The following is a 20,812-nucleotide window of genomic DNA, read 5'->3' on the forward strand; positions in this document are numbered from 1 at the left end:
AAAAAACACCACCTTTAGTTATCTTACCATAGTTTGGGTTACAATTGTTGAAGTTTGAAATGTATCCGCTATTAGATGTTTGTTTAATCCAAAGACGAATGGAGTAACATTTGTGCAAGCAAAGCATTGAAAGATGACATAAAAGCTACTCACACAGTGAATGGAATTTCAATGGAAATACTTTAAACCAAAGTAAAAGTTCCAACGAAAAAGTCTGCCATTATACCATAAGGAATAATTGTTAATGTCTCCTCGGTCATAGTGGCAGATCATCTATATCCATGAGCTGAAATTGTTTGTCTTTGTCTGTCATTATGTGGTGGTTGTAAGGTCTGCTTCACTTACTCCCCTGCCTACATTGTATGTTGGCTGTCAGTGTGGGAGGATGAGGGTATTCCAGTCAGAGCAGCATGGAGGACAGAGTAAACATCCAGAGCACTCACTGATGTCCATTGTTCAGCTCTTTTTCTCAGGATTACTCCCACCCACTGCAGCACAGCTGGGACCAACTCTATTGTCCTCTTCCTTCCTCTGCCAGCCTCAGTCTTGTTCTCACAAACAGAACACACACACATGTACACACACACACACACTACCCTCAAGGCTTAGTCACAATTCCAGCTGGGTTCCGTCTCCTAGCAACCAGCACCTCTGCCATTTCTGGTCCCTCACCTATAGTTTGGACTGACAACCCATCCCGACATCAGGGATCGTACACACACATACATACACATTTACATACACACTGGTTGGGATTTTTTGACTTGCTGCCTGAGTGAAATTGAATCAGAAAAGTATTGGGTCGTTAGCTCTGGTGGAATTACTTTCTTTATGCAGTGAAGTTAATTAAAGAGCACTGATAGAAAGAGGAAGAGTGGAAGAAAAACCCAGAGGCTTCGATTCACTTTCACTGCATATTTTCCCCATTTTTTTCTCTATGAAATTGGAATTTAAAATAGCCCACACAAAAGAAAGTCAGCAAGTAAATTAAAGAACACACAAAATCAAAGTTTCAAAGTTGGTCTGTGTTGTTGTTTGAGTAACTATAGCCGATTGCCTTCCTGACAGCCTCATGTTATATTCATGAGAAGATTTCCATAGTCTCGGAGACCCTGCAGTTATTTATTCATCGCTTCCTGAATGCCTTTACTGACCCCTGACATTTACACACACCTGTCACAGGAAGGAAACATTGCCTCTTCAAAGACGCATGTAAAAGAAAAGCCCATTTAACTTTGTCTTATTTTTTATAGGATAGATCTCTTGTTAAGTGATTTCGACAAAAAAAACAAAACGTCTCACTTATTAGCCTAGTGTTCTATGCCAAAATGAATTGAAACCAAAATGATAAGTCAATGTAAAAAAACATATCAGCAACAGCTTTGATTACCAATGGGTTAAGTCATTTTGTTAACAAAACTGGTTCTCTTTGTCTTTGTCTTCCATGAAAATAATCTGAAAATATATTTGGGTTTTGGACTGTTGCTCAAACTGAAGAAGCACTTAGAAATGTCAACTTGATCTATGGAAAAAAAAAATCAAACGTGATTATGTCATTATGATAAATATTGGCCAAAAGTCTCATAGCAAATTTCCCATATAGCCTTATGATGAACACAGTGTTGCAGTGGCGCTATCAACAGGTGAAATCTGACCCCTGGTTAGAAATCCATAGTAACACTAGAAGATCTTAGGGTCTGCTCCCATAAACTGTCACACACATCTCTAAACCCCCCTTCTGTTTGTCACAAAGTTGTGTGCGCAGCTTAACATTATTCACCTGTATTGTGTAATTTGTGAAGCTCTGAGCGCAGATATACAGGGACGAAAGACCTGCATTACTGCTGATTACATTGTAGTGTGGCTGCACTAAGAGTGTGTGTGTGTGTGTGTGTGTGTGTGTGTGTGTGTGTGTGTGTGTGTGTGTGTGTGTGTGTGTGTGTGTGTGCGTGCGTGCGTGTGTGCGTGCGTGCGTGTGTGCGTGCGTGCGTGCGTGCGTGCGTGCGTGCGTGCGTGCGTGAGTGCGTGTGTGAAAGCACTGTATGTATTTGCGAGTGTGCCTCCGAGGGTTTGTTTGTGTGCATGTGAGTGTGTCCTGTTAAAGATAAGGTGATACATGCCCCGAGTGAATTGTCGACCTGACATCAGCCACAGTGCACCTGTCTCATACATCATGGTGAGCAGGAGGCAGTAACCGTGTGAAACGCCAGCAGCCTTTATTGCTCCATCACTTCTATGGGACAACTTAATCTCCCACTCAGTGCAGTGTGGCATAATTTCCTCCACAGGAAAGTGAATCTTATGAACTATATACTGTATATATATGTCAATGCACAACTGATAGGAAAACAAAAGAAAAAGTTTAAAGATATAATTTTAAGTCCAACAATGTCGAGGGAAAACATGTTTTTTTTTCTGATGAGTTCCCTTATTTAGAGTATGTGTCCTTGAATGTGTAGGCCGGTACCTTTGGGCTGTTTTTTGATTTAGCTTTCAAAGGGATTTGAACAGAGAGCAAGCATGATATAAAGTTAACTACTCGTTTCACCTTCCCTCTGGCTCAGTCCTCTCCTCTCCTCTCTCGTCTGATACTTACCATGTGTAACAGCGACTGCGAGAGTTTAAAGTAATGACTTGGAGGTTTCACTCTCGATTACAGTTAGTCTTGAGCAGACTTAGTACGAGTTCCTCGGAGGGAGGAAAACGGAGGAAACGAGATGATATATGCAGGAGTTCAATTTGGTCAGCAGTCATCAAATCTCCCACTTCTTCTTTCATGTATTATTTTTTTAACACGCACTCCCCAGAGGCTTTTCTCCTTCTGCTTCTTGATGCAACTCTGCACCTCTACGAAGTGCATGGAGTCGATTAAGTGTCTGGTAGTGTGTTCAGTTTACGTGTTGATTGAAATAGCTCCTGACTGTGTGTGTCTTTGTGTCAGCCCAGTGTTCTGGTATCAGCTGCCTGTGGTTAGGTGTGGTGGATCTGTCATCCCAGCAGCTCAATAACGCTGACCTCAGACCAGCTCTTCCTGGAAAAGCTGTCATTCGATCTCAAGGATCAGTTACCCACTTTTTAGGTAGCCAGCCGTCATAGAGGCATCTTTAACTACTTTAGTAAGACCACATAGTGTGTACTGTATCTGAAAGTGTGTGAGCAGCCACCCATATTGGCTTTGTTGTCTTTCTAAATGGTTGTCTCCTTCCCTTTAATGCTGTCCAATGTAAAACATGGGACTAACACAGCAAAATGATTTCCAGGCTATTCTCAGAGATGGAGGTCATTGTTTCTGGCTAAAGTAGGGATAGGTAATGGCACTGATAATAGACCTGTTGAGCGGTATGTTTTCTCTCACCATCCCTCGTTTCCTCTCTGTTCTTCCCACACTTTTCTTCTATTGTCCAGCAGGTAGACAGAATGATGGATGGACAGGGCTTGGCTGTGTCCCTGTGCAAAGTGGCGCTATCGAACACCCCGCCGTCAGTGGATAGCGCCTGTAAGCGCTTGTCATGATCGATGCCGCTCAGCCCTGCTCCATCACTCAGCTTGACTGCAAATGAAAGGCTTGGACACACTCAGAAACACAAGTAGACATAATGGCTGGGGGAAATTAGGGATGAAGCGAGAGTGGGGAAAAAGGATAGATTTTGTCCCTTCTTTCTTCACCATGTTAACTCTTTCATTTGCTTCACGGGTGGCAGCAAAGCACCCTGCCAAATGTATGCGTTCATATGGGTTTTTTTAAGCCTACAAACACACATAGACATCATGAATCACTTACAGTGAAAGAGGAGATGTGGGCAACAGTTAAACTAGCTTTGTCTCGATTCTCTGTGTGTGTGTGTGTGTGTGTGTGTGTGTGTGTGTGTGTGTGTGTGTGTGTGTGTGTGTGTGTGTGTGTGTGTGTGTGTGTGTGTGTGTGTGTGTGTGTGTGTGTGTGTGTGTGTGTGTGTGTGTGTGTGTGTGTGTTTGTGTGTGTCTGTCTGTCAGCCCTCATGTGGGCTTGATAAGTTCCACTGACATTGTGTTTTCTCTTGGTGGTTGTAGAGTGTTCCAGTCTGGGAGCGATGTGTGTTTCTTATTGGTTGGGGGGCTGTAGATGATTAGAGCGGAGTCCATCCATGAAATCCCCTTTAGGTTCCATCGAAAAGGGGCTGTGTGTGTGTGTGTGTGTGTGTGTGTGTGTGTGTGTGTGTGTGTGTGTGTGTGTGTGTGTGTGTGTGTGTGTGTGTGTGTGTGTGTGTGTGTGTGTGTGTGTGCATTGTGTGTGTGTTTTTGTTATGAGAGCAAGAGAGAAAAGAGAGAGAGAGAGAGAGAGTGTGTGTTTTGCTAGCTGTATTTTTCAACATCAGAATAAATCACAAACCGTCTCCAGATGCGTCCACATGGCCTCCTTTTAGAAGCGTACAACATTAGAGGGTTGACAATATAAATGAGGGCTTTGCTATGACAGTCTGTGGGGTCTGCTGAAAATTAGATAATGCTGCTTGATGACTTATTTCCTGAAGTCCATATGAATAAATAGAGAAAGCGACACTGCAGAAGAAAGAGTGACACGCAGCTACGCAGTTATTTTCCCCGGCAGTTTGTACTAGTTTTGGTGGACTTGTGTTGACATTAGCTTTCAAAAGAAAAGAAAATCTACAAAGAAAAAGATCCTATTGAATTATTCTGCCTTTGGTATTAGTGCAGTGTTTGTTTTTCATTAGGATTCTTTGTAGAGTCTATATTTAGGCCTAGAAGGGAGACAGAGAGGCGTTCTCTCCTGGGTTTTTGCGTGAGAAAATTCCTAAAGCAAAGCTGTTTATTTCTCTCTTAATAAGAGCAGCAGTTTTTCCTTCCCCGCTTATCAAGTCCTCCTCCCACTGAGCTCCATCCGGCTCTCATCTCTGCCACAAAGGGACTACAGAAACACCTTACACACTTTGCGTGATTGCATGTCCTATATCTGTACGTCTGTGCATGATAATTTGTGTGAACAGGAATGAAGGGTTTTTATTTTAAGGCTGTGTTTTTGACCTCTAGATGATAATGGTAATCATCATGATTATGATCGTGGTGGTGGTGTCTGGCTCCCTTGTCCAGATTGCACTGTGGCACATATCATTGAGTGTAGACAGGAGAGCGAGAAATTGAACTGAGAAGCAGATAGGACGCATGTTTATCATTTATTTTTGCAAGAAAGAAAGCATAATGGGAAGGTGTGGAGAGACAAGGATAAGAAGGAGGGGGGCATGAGGGTGAAAAAGAAGAAGCATACTCTTGACAGCACACAGAAATAATCAGTCACTTTCTCTGGGCCACACAAATACACACATATACATGCTTTTGTTTTGGCAAGCACCCAAAGGCCCTGCAGCCTCGATCCATACTCCTTCTTACCTCATTCTCCTTATGTTATCCCCCACCCTCGACGCCTTCCCTCTGCCCGACACTGCGGGTTTGTTGTCTACTGTAGTTCTCTGTACCTCGACCAAAGACATTTCTACACATAAATGCAGTGTGTTAACAAATTCCGGTTTTTAGTGGGCCTTCACGCACTCTGGACTCAGAAATGGCCTTCCTCAAGGGATGATTTGTTCTGTCATTGCTTTCTCATGGTTAGACGCAGACGCCCCTCGGTTGGCTGCATCAGCTGGAGCTTCTCCACTGACAAGGCTAACAGCTTGACTTCTGCAACAGATCATTAACTCCCGACTTCCCCTAACTGCTCCTACTGACTGATATTACACATAGACAGAATACATGGCATAACAATAATGTATAAACGCATAGTAGGAAAATTGAATACCCTCAAAAGTTTAACTTGTTTATTTTTGTAAAAAAAGTCTCAGTCTGTTTTGCGGGACAGAGATGCTTACTCGACCATATGGATACTACTATTATAAGTTTAGAAATTATTGGTCTGACTTAGATAAAGACAAATTGCAGATTTAGACATACACAGACAGTTTCTACGTCTTTGATTTGTTCATTTTAATGGATGGCTCCTTTACTTGCAGTACCTTGAGTCATTTGTTGTTACATGTCCGGGGTCAGCCACTTCTCTCTGAAAGCCCACTGTTTATGTGTGTTGTTGTTTATGTGTGTGTCTACTAGTATTTGTTTTACTGTGCAGAGTGGAAGAAAGTAGTTAGCAGTTAGTGGCAGCACTCTGCCATTCTTTTAACAGCCCTCACACACCTCATTAACGCTCTTAATGAGTAAGTAATCAGACACATTACCCCTATGTCTTTCTCTCTCTTTCTCCCCCTTTTAATGGAGGAATGAAATTAGGAGCACTTGGCAAGAATAAACCTTTTCTTATCATGCAATGTCGTTAAGAAATCAAGAAAACAAACACAACGTTTTAGGTAAACACACTCTAAAATAAATGCTCTCACACTGGCACACATACAAGCACAACATATGCACATTGTTTCAGGACTAGCAGTCAATTATCAGTAGGAAATGTAATCAGGCTGAAATTAAGGTAAGATCAAGCGTTTACTTCATATGGTTCTACTCTTTTTTTAGAGACAGAATTACAATGTGTTCTTAACTTGACTGTGTAATGATTTTGAAGTTGTACAAAAACCCAATGTTATCAGAAATAGGATGGAATAAGGTTGAGAAGCTATGAAGGCATTAAAAACTGTCCATAGCTGCACTGCCTAGAATAAAGTGTTAAGCAAAGGTTGATTTTATTCAGCCTTTCAGGTCATGTTCTTTGCATTAGTAAGCCACAAATCACCAGCACTTCTCCTAGATCCCATAAGTTATGCATGTGGGATCAAACTTTGTTTTACCAATCCCTACTGCAGCATACAACTTTAAATAACCATTTATCCAGTTTATTAACTTGAGTATTTTAAAGAACAAAGATGCTTTTGGTTACCTAAAAAAGCTGAAAAAACACTTAATATACATGCCTACCAGAGTTACCAGAAAAGACAGAATATGGGAATAAGACGAAAATGGTAACAAAGAACAATAAGGGTGAAGGGGGTCAGAGATGGAGAGACCTCCACATAAATCTGTATCTGGCAGTGTTTCTTTCCTCAGTGAAATCCTTGAAACTAAGAACCTCAGACCATCCCATCTGATTTAGGATCCACTGTGTCAACCACTGTTGTCAACCAACTGTAGAGGCTGAGGTTGTGAAATCTTTAGGGCATGAAAGAGGCAATTGTTTGTGTTCACATGTAGGCATGTGTGTGCATATGTATGCTTGTGCGTGGTTTCATTTATTCATTAAAAGCTGTATATTACTCACCCACAGAGTACCACACTGTGGAACCTGAGGCCCTGAGGGTTTTACCCAGAAAAGGCTGTCTGTTCTTGAGGTGGCTGAGCCATTTCAACATCACTAGGAACTCTTTTTGTGGTCAGAAATAAAATATTTAAGAAATAAAAGGGAATATTGTAGCCACAAAAAACAACCACCTGGAAATCTTTTTATGCTGCTTTTTTGATCGACATGATTTATGCCGCCACAGTAGGTAGTTGTGTCGGGCAGAGGAGAGTTGAAGTTGTGTACAGTATTAGTGCTGTGTACTGAGATAGAGATCAGAGGTTAATGATGGGAATCAGACAGGAACGAGACATTACTTTCAACTTGCGGCTAATCTCCAGACCAGGCGCCTTGAGCTATGTCTGATAACATTGCTAATTATACCAGATATAGACTCAGCGGGGATTCTTGTAAATAGGCATATCAGTAGCTGAGTTTATTAACAGGGAACTTTACACTGACTCAACGACACCATTGTTTGTACAAGGGAAACCTTAAAAATCCTGACCTCCGCGTGTTATGGGTTGTAGTTCATACAGCGAGGACACACCTGAAAACATGTGTGTTACCTCATCATTAGGACTACAATGGAAATGAACTGTGAGCAACGTCACTTAAAGAGAGCCAGGCTACATTAATGAACTAACTGCCCGCTTCGAGGTATGCAGTGCATTAAGGTAAATCTATACCAGGTCTAGGCCGTTTGAACACTAACTTTGCCACACTCGTTCACTCAGGCATGGGCTCACACACCTGGAATGAAAAAGGACTGGCATGCTGTGTGCAGGAAATAAGGAAACAAAGAAGTTGCCGGTCTGACATCATTACAGCTCTCTGGGAGATGCCGGGGGGCCTGGGCTGGGGATGAAGGCTGCAGCCTTGCCTCAGGGTTTGGGTCTTCCTTGTAATGTGTGGCTATGAAGGTTTCTAGAGTCCTTTAACCCTGACCAGAGCTGTGCCCTAAGGTTAGGACCTGTGCTCCGGCTTCTGATACATAACCTTGTAGGTTATCTGCTCCTTTAATAGTTTACAATCTGAAACGTAGGGTAAGCTTGAATATGTGCCAGATATTCAAAGGCAGAATGATTTGTAGGAGAAAAAAAGAACAAAGACAAAGGAACATTTTTGTACCTTTCTTTCAATTCTCTCCATGCCAGTTTGCTTCATTTAATCTCAAGTGATGCACTGTGGTGGTATTTGCTGAAGGGTTGTTCATCACGCTATATCTATTGTCATGCTTTGGTGATGGCGACCATGATGGTCAATATCATTGCGGTGACTGTCCTCACATAATCATGTCTGTTTCTGTGCTTCTCTGGAAATCTGCTTCCAAACTGATCAGAAATGTCAAATACCTCGGAGCCAACACAGTTGGGGCTGAGTTTAGAAAATACCAGTGAGGGGCAACCACAGAATATGTAAAATACAGCATGGTCTCCCGCAGAAATGTCCTGTTTGCTGTTTTAAGAATGTGTAAATGCAGAAATGAAGCGTTGCTAAATTTAATGTTGCTCTGGCTCCTGTAGGAATTGAACACGTTGATAAATCCCAAAAGGACACAGAAGACTTCAGACTCCAAACCATGACCACTAAGATTATTTTGTTATATGTGACAGAGGAGAAAATGAACCAGGCAGAGGGAGAAAAGTAATATAAGTAAATGAGAGAAAGACAGACTTTCTGGCACGATAGATAGCATCATTTAGGGGTGTCATGGGGGCTTTTTTGGGCACACATTGTCCCTAAACAGGCCTTAAGTTATAAAGCAACCTCCCATGACCTTAGCATCTAATCCAATCAAACAGCACCATAAGTGGGAGCATATATCTCAAGCCAATCGTGTTATAGCGTACAAATAGGATTATGGGGTTTTGAGTGTGTGGATTCCACCCTAGAGCTTTTTATTTTACTACTTACACACATAGCGTTGTGTTCACATTGTCAGAGCCTTCCTGCCCCGTCTTGCATTCCAGCTTTTTTATTTCTGTCGCCATCTCCCTGTCTCTTCCTCTCCTTTCTTCTGCACTGTAGCCTCTGGCAACAACCCTGTCCTTGCCCAACAATCTGTTATAATTTCTTATCGTAACCTGGGGAGAAAACACACACATTCAGACACACAAAAAAAGATATACCGCACTCCTCCCAGATGTCCATGGGGGGGGAAGTCGTTAACAGTGTGTCTGCAGTACAGCACAACTGATTCTCAGTGTGTTTTAGTGTGTTTGTTGCAGGAAGGTGAGGACAAGGTGAGAGGACTAATTAGTCATCAGATAGAGTGCATGGCCAGGTAGACCAAAAACATTCCTCTCGCATGGAGTCGTCTTGATAAGAGGCACCAATATAGCCCTGGTGCCAGACTGACTCAGCTTTCAATTCTGGTCTCAGGCTGTTTTGCCAAGAGAACAACAAAGGAGCTGGAGGGAGCACAACTGTTCCCATACTTGCTTGTAAGGAGACATGAAGGTGGTTTCATGTTTGGGATATAACTATTAATGTGATTGAGATAGATTGTTGTTGTGTTATTGCTTAATTTGCCTACTGTGTTGCCTGAATATCTTTGGTAAAGCAGATGTTATGCACATTTCCTAAGGAAATAAAACCATAAAACCTCAGAAGATAAAATTAGACTCTGCCATTAGATGGAATATTTATGTTCCCTTTGAACAAAAGCCAGCGACGTGTGTGTTTCATTTGCACATCTGTACATGCACTGCGCATCTTTGTGAGTTGTGAATAACAGCCGGATAAAGCTATTGTCAAACTGTTGAAATATGATGCAGTTAAGATTAATGGACAGCTTCTTCATTAGTTTATCAAAGGTGAAAAGGTGCTCAATTTAGGGCCGTACCCACGTAGTTATGTCATTTTAAATACACAGCCATCTCCTAATGGAGACTGTAAAGACAGGGCAAGACCCCACAAGTTACAGCCGTCTGCCAACATGCAGTTTGATCTCTACATCACTTTCACCCTGCTCATGCATTCATGCCATATGAAATATTGAAATGTGCATGTGGAACTTTACTATCATAAAACTTCAAGAGTTGCTTTGGATTTCTCATATTAAAAGAACCACAAAGCAAACACAAATTCCATTCATTTATTTGGCCTGCAGAGCCCTTTTTTAAATTTCTGCCGCACCATAAAGGCACAACCACCCATTCATTAGATCGATTGCACAACAAAACCCCTGCTGTGATTTGTGTTCCCCTCTTTTATACTGCTTTAACAAAGAGTTCAATATTAAATCTGGGAAAAATGATGGAAAGGGTGACCCTATGGGGACATAATGTGAGACTGGTTTGTGGCCGGAGTCTTGGGAACTCATTTCAAAATTACCCCGTGGGGTTTTTGCATAAATGTGTGATGTGGTGTACATTAACATTAAATAAGTAGAACTTATCAGTCCCATGCAAAACAGTTGAGTCTTTTTAGAGATTGTGGTGTTTTTCTTCTGCCTCTATGGGAGGCCATAAGTACTCTGTTTACGTCTGTCCTTGCTGTGGGGGCAAGACAGGAGCCTCTGTGGCAGCGCCCTACAGTCATCGTTGTAGTGTGCGTGTGTGTGCGTATATGTGTGTAGAGAAGGGGAAGAGCCTTTTCTGAATGAGATTAGCTCACCATTTAAAAGGCAGACAAAAGACTCTGCTAATTATAACTATGGCTACTTGTGTTTCACTCACTCTCCTTCCCTCCTCTCCTCTCTGACCCTCCCCTTTCTCACTCTTACTTTCCACACACGTGCACTTTTCAAATGCCTAATTTGTACACACCGTTGAGTGCTAGACGGACACACACACAGCCTAATAGTAAAAGACAATGTTCTTTGTGCTGCGTCGTTTAAATTAATCCATCCCACAGGATCAGCGAGGACCCCTCATTGGGTCGCCGCCCTGCTGCCTGTTTGTGAGTTGGGTACCTCAGACCGGAGCATGGTCAAGGCACAGAGAACAAATTATGGCATGAATGAACACTGACTAATACAGCTTTTATAAAATAACCACTCCATTGTGAGTAGAGATCTCAATGCAGTACCACACCTCTGGGTTTTGGCACAGATTTGAGAGGGGGAAAACACTGCAATTGGCTTTCTGTATCGCACTGAAGAGTGTGGTATAGGGATGAGTGATATTGAATAGAGTGCATGTTCTGCTTGTTGAAAACCATGCTTTAATACTGGAATATCAGGGGATAAGGTATGTGTAACTAATGACTTCTTATTGTTTCCACAGAGATCTGAGCGAGAACTTTATCCAGTCCATCCCCAGAAAAGCCTTCAGAGGAGCTACAGACATCAAAAACCTGTGAGTACCTCAGCCCTTTCAGCAGGGAGAGATGTACTAATGAAATAAATGATGATCTTGTTGTGAGCCTCTGATGTAGTGTTGATAATTTGATGAAATCAATGATGAGCGAAGCAAATCAAACTAAAAAAGCTACTGCAAGTGAACAGCAGTCAGTATAATTCCAGCATGACTTTTTTTCTTTATGTGGCTGAGTTAATGGCCCTCGCTAAGAATAAAACACCATGTGTGTATTGGTGTGTTTGTGCATGCTTAGTGGATTGACTCTGATTAAAGAAGACACAAGCAGCTCCCCGAAGATGGCTTGTAGCAACAGTGATTTACACCGTCACCAGATTACATGCACATCCACACACAGAAGCACAGATTTATGGTGTGTATTGATGCAGATAAACAGCCAGTCATGTCCCCCATTGCTTTTTTTCTTGGGTGTAACATGATCTGAGATGACTAAGCCAGTATGGATTAACAATAGCTCATCAGTGTACTGCCTACTGTATCAATGAATACAACTACTCCACAGGGAGACAGAAATATTGTGTAAGTGTCCCGTGTAACAAATCCTCTCTTTATTCCCTGTGTGCTCCACAGTCAGCTGGATAAAAACCACATCGGCTGCATCGAGGATGGAGCCTTCAGAGCTCTGAGGGGCTTGGAAGTGCTGTAAGTATCTCAAGTGACGCTATTCATTCAGCTTCGCCTTGCATCAATCCATTAAAGCACTTAGTTAAATCAAGGCTTTGTTGATAATCATATCTAATATATACACACATATACGCAGACCTTTAATTAGTAAGGCCTTGGTTCTTATGCCAAAATACCCCCAGTGGGCCTCATGAGGGGGCCTGCATGATGGAGACCAAGCTCCATTAACTCATTGTTCCACACAGTTGACAGCAGTGTTCCCCTCCATCACATTAACACCCTATCCAGCCCTGGGCGGGCCATCTGACAAGGGAGTACCAACCATCTTGATCAAAAATCCCATTCAAGTGAGCATTCCACCCTAGGCCCAGCAGCGGACATGTTATGCAGTTTTTTTTAAACATTTAATTAATCATCCCTTGTCAAAAAAATCATAATCACAGGCCTCTGTCAAAGCTCTCCACCTGAAACAATGGAGGCCGTGGGACAAAGGCACTTTGACAGCCTTGTTATTTTTATGGTGAAAGACTGTGTCGTGCATGTGTGTTTGTGGGCTTTTTTAAGGGGGTGGGGAAACAAAAAAAGCCATTAAAGGCTGCTTTCATGGCATGGATGGATTGCAGATGTAGTGATAGGTTTGTCATTATGGTGTAAGAGGGGGTGGGGGTCTGTATCTATAGGTTTTATGGGGGAGGAGGACAGGTTGTGTTAAAGGGGGGAGCAGCTTGAAATATGGTCGAGGGTTATTAGGCTGATTGAAATTACCTGATTCTCTCGCTGCAGCTGATGCCCAGGGTTCGATGGGGTGTGTGTGCATGTGTGTGTGTGTGTGTGCGTGTATTGTATCTTTCTCAAACTACAAGTTGGGGTGCTTGTGATATCTCTTGAATGAGCATCCATGTGTGTATATTTGCATGCACGACTGTACGTGTGCGTGGGAGGTGCGAGGGCTTCCCATCTGTGTGGAATGAGGTGTTATATTCCCAACGGGATGCCACAAAGAGAGACAGCAAGAAGGGGAGAGAGGGGGTAGATTAAAAAGGATGGAACGGAAGAGGACGGCCGCAACACAACTCTTTTTGAAGTATAGATGTAAAAATATCTCCCCTGCACTGACGATATGACTTTGTTTGCTCTTTGCTTTTAACAGGACGCTGAACAACAACAACATCAGCAGCATCCCTGTCTCCAGCTTCAACCACATGCCCAAGCTACGAACCTTGTAAGTTACATTTATCTCACCACAGTGCTCTATACCTCAGTAAAATAAAAAATATATCCTTCATGCATGCAGGCACACTAAAGAAAGTGCTGAAGCCCCATGTGCTCTCAATGGGAGTAGATAGGGTCTGTCATTCCAGGCAGTGTTAGGGAGCAGCCATAACCACAGAGCACCACAGAAGAGTCTGTAGCGATGCCAGCAGCCATTATCCCGTCCAACTAAACACACTCAGAACAACAACTGGACCGATAAACGAAAATAGCCCCAGAAGCCTATTGTACATTGTGCATTGTATGTGATTACTAAATCTGAAATTATGCACAAATTAAAACAATTATGCCTCTTAGAGCCGTGACTCCAAGGCCCTTGCGGTGGCTTTTTGGGGTTCTTCACTCCCAGTGGGGTTATATTAAATAGCTTTTCTGTTTGTGTGCTCACTATGTGTCTGTGCACATGGTTTTGCAAGTAAGCAAACGTGCTCCAGAGGTCCACCACACCACATCGAGAGTTATTCTGGACAGGCACAGCATTTCAGGAATGCTGTATTTGGAGTATTGGGTTTGTAAAAGTCCTCTTTAGTGTTTCAAATGTGCCATTTACAATCATCCATGTAGCGTATCATTTAGTGTGTTTCACCACAGGGATTGGATGTGATGAGTTCTCGGAATAAATAGACACTTTCTTGCTATTTATGTTCCAAGGTAGTGTTTCTTTTAGATAGCAAAGAAGGCAAAGACAACCTTATGATGCATTCAATTGTTCCTCTCATTTAACAGCCGTCTCCACTCCAACAATCTGAACTGTGACTGTCACCTGTCGTGGTTGGCGCAGTGGCTCAGACAGAGGCCTACGATTGGTCTTTTCACCCAATGTACTGGCCCTACTGAGCTCAGAGGACTCAATGTGGCAGAGGTACAGAAACACGAATTCACCTGCTCAGGTAAGACCCATCTAGTTACTAACACTTTAGAAGAGAGATACCACAATAGCATTGCATTTCATATTGTGTATTGTTCACTTGACATGGAAAGCTTCTTTTACTGCCTCTCAAAAAGGGATAAAAGGGCAATGTCATTGTGGGTACTTTTATCAAATCGTCATGGCATAAACTCTCTGTGCTATCTAGTATATATTCACCCTCCACTCCCACTGTGCTTTTGTGTCAGTGTGTTCACCTGGCAGCCACCTGACAGCTCCTCTGCCCCGGGCAACCCCACGGTTCTCCTCTGGCCCTGCATGTGTCTCCAGCTTTCAGAAGCTGGCAGAAAAAATTCCATGACATATATATATATATATAACACACAATTTGAGCAAAGTCCTCACCCGCTGACAGTAGTGGCCCTCGTTCAGTGGACATTATTCATGGCCTCTCACCTCCTCGCACATGGATTATTTGGCTTTTTAACTTGCTGTTTCTCTCTTGCCTTGTGCGTGTGAGAGAAAGAGAACATTTGTGATGGGGTTATCATATCAGGACAATGGAAAAACAGCATGAGAGCCTCTACTCCCCACAAGGCTATCTTTCTCTCAGCAGCAGCTGCGGCGGGTGTTTGTGTCTACGTTTGCGTGTTTGTCTCTCTGTCTCTCTTTCTCTCTCTTTTTCTCTCCATGGCTTGTGATTTTTACACAGCCATACGGCGTGACAGTACAGATCATTAACTATTCATCGCCCAGGGAAAGAGACTCATAGCGTGGGAGTGAAACAATTCCATATAGGAAAGGGGAGCAGTGGGTGTCAGGGACATTTGTCTCTGGATGGACACAGGTACAAAAAGTTGAGGTTTTGCATGATGGTGAGTTGCAGATCATGCTGGATGCAGATATAAGCTTCCATTATGTAAGAATGTTTATGGGTTTTTGTGTTTGTATTGAAGACAACTGTAGGAGATTATTTCTATGAATGTCTCCAAAGTGAATGATCATCGGCACTTTTTGAAAATCCATCGCTGTGTTGGTCCGCCTTCCTGTGCAAAAAAATACACGGTCATGCATTCACGCAAACACGTGCACAAACACACACTCCCAGTTTTTTCTTGAGTGGATGAGTGACCAGAAGTTGAACTCCCAGAGAAGGACTCATTAGGGACTGGCTTGTTGGCACACACACACACACACACACACACACACACACACACACACACACACACACACACACACACACACACACACACACACACACACACACACACACACACACACACACACACACACACTGTATTCTTGTGTACGTAGTTTGTGCTGTGACCAGGCCAGGCCACCTGCGGGGGAATTTGGGGCGGGGTGGCGTTCTGTTGGAAGACAGGAAGAGGGAAACAGAGGCATGTTGTTGTGAGGCAGTAGAAGGAAAATGGGGTACATTGTGTTAGTAGTTGTTGTTGCAAAATATGAGTATTTTCTTCAGCGTGACTCACTGACTATCACTCCCAGTATTTTCTGAAAGTGTCGCAATATTTCACATTTTTGTCAGTTATGAGCAAAGTAACACATTTACTGCTTCAACGAATAATATATTTTTCCAGACAGACGCATCAATCCAAACATCTTATTAAAATACCTCAAATTGACAGGCTCATTAAAAACCGGGGAATGCAGACCCAAAAAATGTGTCAAAATTGGATTTAAAAACTTACAAACACTTTTACCCCTATTTTTCAATTTCTTTCTTAGAGGCGATCTGATGCATGACCAGCAGCTCATTTGTGTTTCTCTCTCTCTTTTCTGTTAGGTTCTAAAAGGTCAATTTTCCTCTCATTTACTTAATCCCCTGATTCAAATTACAGCGACTTCTTTCTCTGAGTGGCTTCCACTGTGATTTTATTGAGCAAAACATAAGCCTGAAACCCTCTTGCTTATTTACAGGAGAGGTGAGTAAAAGTTGGACCACAATTGAGGTTATAAGACATAAAAAATGATGATGACTATTGCATTGAATGAATGCTCCCAGGGAAAAATAAACGAAGTAAAAATATTGTGTTTTAAATTAGCAATGAGTATTGACTTGCTTGAGGGGTGGAATAAAACACAACTCCTGTGGCTGGAAAAAAGGAAGAAATGAGTGCAGGGAAAAGACGAGAGAACCCAAATGTTGTTCTGAAAGGAATTCAAGGCAAGAGACAAATGGAAAGAAGCCAGTGATAACATTTTGAAATGATGAAAGAAATGACATGGAGTTAGGTTAGATTCAAAGTCTTGGGAGCAAATGGACAGGAGGTAATAGGTGGTGGTGACGGTCATTGGCAGAGAGGCTGAAAATGAAGATGCTAAGAAGGGTGAGAGGGAACAGAAGAGCAGCTGGAGGATAGGAAAGTGATGGAAAGGTGCGAGCAAATGAAATAAGGGAAATGGGACAGGAGAAGAGTGGTAGAGACAGCGGATGGGAAAGGGATAATGGGGAAACCAGCTCCAGGAGTAACAGGGGACAAGAGTACATCAAACAGCTTCACCTCAAGTATACCTGTCAGAGAGCTGTCATTGTTAAGGCCGCTCCAGCTGTGCTCTGCACTTTCCCTGATCCCAGGCCTGTCAAATATGCCATGTTGGATCAGAAGGGAGTTCTTCTCTGCCCTACAACTGATCCCAGATCTGTCAAAGCTCTGCCATCCCAGATCACAGGGCCTCAGATCACATGGGTTGAGCGACTGTTTGAGTGTTGATTCACGCTCTTGATGCTATTTGTTGTGTTTACCTGATTGCCAAATCTGTCAAAGAATCTTGTCTCTTAAGGTAATTGAATATGATTTGCCAGATACAGGAAGCCTAACCTGAAACATAGCCTAATGGTTTATGGTCCAACAGGGAGAGCCCATAATTTCACGGAACAGGCAGCCATCTTTCTTTCAGTTTTAGGAAGTGGAGTTTTGGGCGTGTTGCTTTTTCTGTCACTGACTTTCACCATCACTCACTCCGACTTCCTCTCCCTGAATCTCTATCCCCACTCCACTCTCTCTCGCCAACATTTTCCACCCAAGCTGAGCGATGGATAGGAAGGTAATCAAATATTCATGGTTTGAAACTCGGATTAGTAATGCTGTGTAAATGAGGCCATTTAAAAGTCTGTTTTATTCATTTTATCTGGGTTAGGCTCGCATACACACATCTGGTACACACACACACTCACAGACCCAACACCCCATACTGCCAGAGCAAGCTCTCACTCTTCACCATATCGTTGACAGTGCCGCAGCTATTTGAACAGGTATCTAGAGACAGCGTGATGGGTTCTGTGCTCTGTATGCAAATGTAAAAGTTGAAGTGTTTTAGAACAAATGGAAGGGAAGAGGTGGGGGGTTGTAAAGCTGAATGTGCAGAATGGCATCAATTCCACACAGAGAACGCAGACTCAGGAGAAAAATTTACCGAGCGATCAATGGATGTTATTGGGAGGCCTTCAATCGCTGCTCCGGCTCTATTATTCATGTCTTTCTTCTTCTCTCGATATACCGTGGCACTCCTTTGATAGATAACCCAGTTTCTTGCCCATTGATTCTCAAGGATGTTGGGCTTTACAACAAAGTCAAGAGGAGGATGTTTCATTTCTATTTCTCAATGTCAAAACATCCCTGGGAATGTGTTCATTTGCAATTCGGCTTATAAAGCACAAAGGGTTGATGACATGAACAACAAAGCAGTGTGAGCTCCACATGAGTGCAGGAGCTGCTCCATGTCGGCGCTCAAATCCTCCGGCAAAACAATCTCGCCCTGTAATCCTGCTCAGAGTCATGCTGCTCTCATTGAAACAAACCAAATCCATCTGTGATCACATACCTGTAGTCCCTTGTTCTTTTCTCATCATAATTGTTTCTCACTGTTTCACTTCTCATGGAGTTGCTCTCTTTTAATTTTCTTTGCAGGTCACCAGGAGTCTTCCAGCCCTCAGCCGTGCAGCATCGGTGGAGGCTCTTGCCCCGCCATGTGTACCTGCAGCAACAACATAGTGGACTGCAGAGGGAAAGGTCTAACCGCCATCCCAGCCAACCTGCCCGACACCATGGCTGAGATGTAAGCACAATACCTGTTTTCTTTAATGAAATCAACCTACAAACAGATGTCATATTTGTCCCAATGATAGAAACACTAAATCATTCAACTATTTGATTGGAATGTTCTCATGGGCTCCACATTTATGTGTCATGGTGAAAATTGTGATGGAAACTTCTGAAGCAATGGAGACGAAACTCAGAGACACGGGAGAGCTGGAACTTTGATGGCAAACACTGAAGGTTTATTATGGAGTTAAAGGCCGGAGAATTGACAAGACATTTGCTGCAGCCACGAGTTGACACACCGGTTGCCCGACCAATTCTGAAGATCTCTAGCTAGTTCAGAATGTACAATCAACATTCCTCTTATGTTCCAGATAAGCTCGGTCATAGACTGGCATCAACAATGCGCCCAAGCTGCCCCTCCTTAAGGGAGATACAGCAACCCCGAGGCCGAAAGACCTATGCCTTGGGAACGCAGACAGAGGAAGGAGAAAATTATGAGCTGTGTCAAAGTTTAACCATCTAAGCCAAAAATTCTTCAACTTTTTAGTAAAGGTGTGAATTTAGGTTAAACTGTGAATCAGCTGTGGGTATTGGGGAAAGAGTTGACATCTTAGTTATTTTTTTATACTTTGCACCTTTTTTTTTTCTTTTGTCTGAACTTTGCAAAGACCACTTAGAGTTTCATCAAAGCGAAGTAAAACAGGACACAAGATTTTGCATCATGTTATACCATCTTAACACGACTATTTACAGTTCCCTATAGGATAATGTGAGGTAAAATTGCTGTTCAATCAAGACCTTTTTTACCAATCAACATTTACATATTCAATCATGTAAAGCTCAGTTTTGATAATATTTTTGCGGCAGATGATGGTCAGAACTAGACAGCACTTTGGATCTGTCATATTAAGGAAGTTTAGATTCTTAAACAGCAGACCCACATGACTGAGGCGCTGGGAAATCCTTTGAAACATGGCACTGCTGGGCATTTGTTCGCAAGTGTGTGCATTAAAGATGTATATGTGTTTCCAAATATATATCTCACTGTCTGTGTATGCTCATGCCGGGGGTTTAACATGGCTGAGAAGATTTAAACATGCATGTTTTATGTACATATGTTGTTCCAGCTTGCTTTTCTCACTATGCATCACCGGGCAGCGAAGCATCCATCAATTAGGCGGACAGTGTGAGAGACGCACGCAGACTTAAGACTGCCGCTACATGCTCTTATCGGCTCAGATGGCTGTGAACCACATGTGTGCGCTTTGCTCACATCCCTCCATCAGTTTATCAGTCTTTCAACATCTGTCTGTGCATTATATGTTTACGCCCCACATGCTATCAGTGCACCATAATTCCCCGAGAATGCACGGCTAGACTTTCAAGGTAGTGCTTTTACTCCCTTTATCAGGGGTTTATTGCGCCTGGTAGAATTCTGCTTTAAATAGCATAGCAGTTATACGTTTTATGCATGTAGAGGAAAAGGGAGTATAGGGAAAGGCAGCAGTCAGATTGAATGATCTTCCAAGGAGCATGTGTGTAGTTCAGAGGACACAGCAAGTTTCTAGGTCTCCTCCTCCCCATGGGGTCTGTTTATAAATACCCAGTTATATGGGAGTCACAGATCCCATGTTCCCCAACAACCCTGACCCATTTCTAGTGCAGTGGTGTGCTGGATTTCCAAATTTGGACGTATGGTGCACACTTCTTATCTGATTATTTGACCACCCAAAAACACTGAGGTATTTCAGACCATTTTAAGTCTTTGCACATACTGTGTATTGACTTTTGAGATGTAAATAATTCAACCTCACCCTTGCCTCTCTGTTTTTGCCATGTTTTATGGTTTGTAAACTTCTCTGGCCTGCCCTCCAGTTGTAATGTTCCACACTTGGAGTATCTCATGGAGACTTATGTGATCTATGATCCCAATAACCGGGGAGCAGCAGTAATGGGAGAACAGGGAGACGGCTGAAAGATAGCTCCACCATGCAAAGTTTTTATAGACAGTAGGTTCTCTCTGCACAGCAGATGAGTAGAGACATTTAAATGTCTCCCTGCCCTTCTGATCTAATTGGTGCCTAACCACGTCCTGCTAATAAACTCTACTATGTCCTGATTCATGGTTTACAAGACCAGGGAATCACTGGCTGCTAACATGCACATTCCTCCTGTCCTGCCCATCAGCGCATTACCTTACAGGTTATATTCCCACATCACTTTTTCCTTTACTATTTCTCCTCCTCTCTTAATTTATTTTCCTCCTCCACATTTCTCTCCGTATTTCCCTGCTTGCCAAAGCACCACAGGCAGGTTTGAGGAGGCAGATCAGCAGTGAAGGAATAAAAAGGCTCAGTAATTTGGTGCAGCAGGTTTGATCTGT

The 20,812-nt window shown here is 42.8% G+C and overlaps 1 protein-coding gene across 4 annotated transcripts in view; it reads left to right on the top strand.

Annotated features, from left to right (window-relative positions):
• slit1a (slit homolog 1a (Drosophila)) overlaps positions 1-20,812 on the top strand; it is an 84,124-nt gene that overhangs the window by 34,529 nt on the left and 28,783 nt on the right. For all 4 annotated transcript variants that reach the window (XM_063875093.1, XM_063875094.1, XM_063875095.1 and 1 more), the window contains exons 5-9: positions 11,506-11,577; positions 12,169-12,240; positions 13,373-13,444; positions 14,221-14,384; positions 18,295-18,442. In XM_063875093.1, coding sequence (XP_063731163.1) covers positions 11,506-11,577; positions 12,169-12,240; positions 13,373-13,444; positions 14,221-14,384; positions 18,295-18,442 — 528 coding nt within the window. The remainder of the gene's footprint in view (positions 1-11,505; positions 11,578-12,168; positions 12,241-13,372; positions 13,445-14,220; positions 14,385-18,294; positions 18,443-20,812) is intronic.

The sequence above is a fragment of the Eleginops maclovinus genome, chromosome 22 (assembly GCF_036324505.1).
Source record: "Eleginops maclovinus isolate JMC-PN-2008 ecotype Puerto Natales chromosome 22, JC_Emac_rtc_rv5, whole genome shotgun sequence".
Lineage (NCBI taxonomy): Eukaryota > Metazoa > Chordata > Actinopteri > Perciformes > Eleginopidae > Eleginops > Eleginops maclovinus.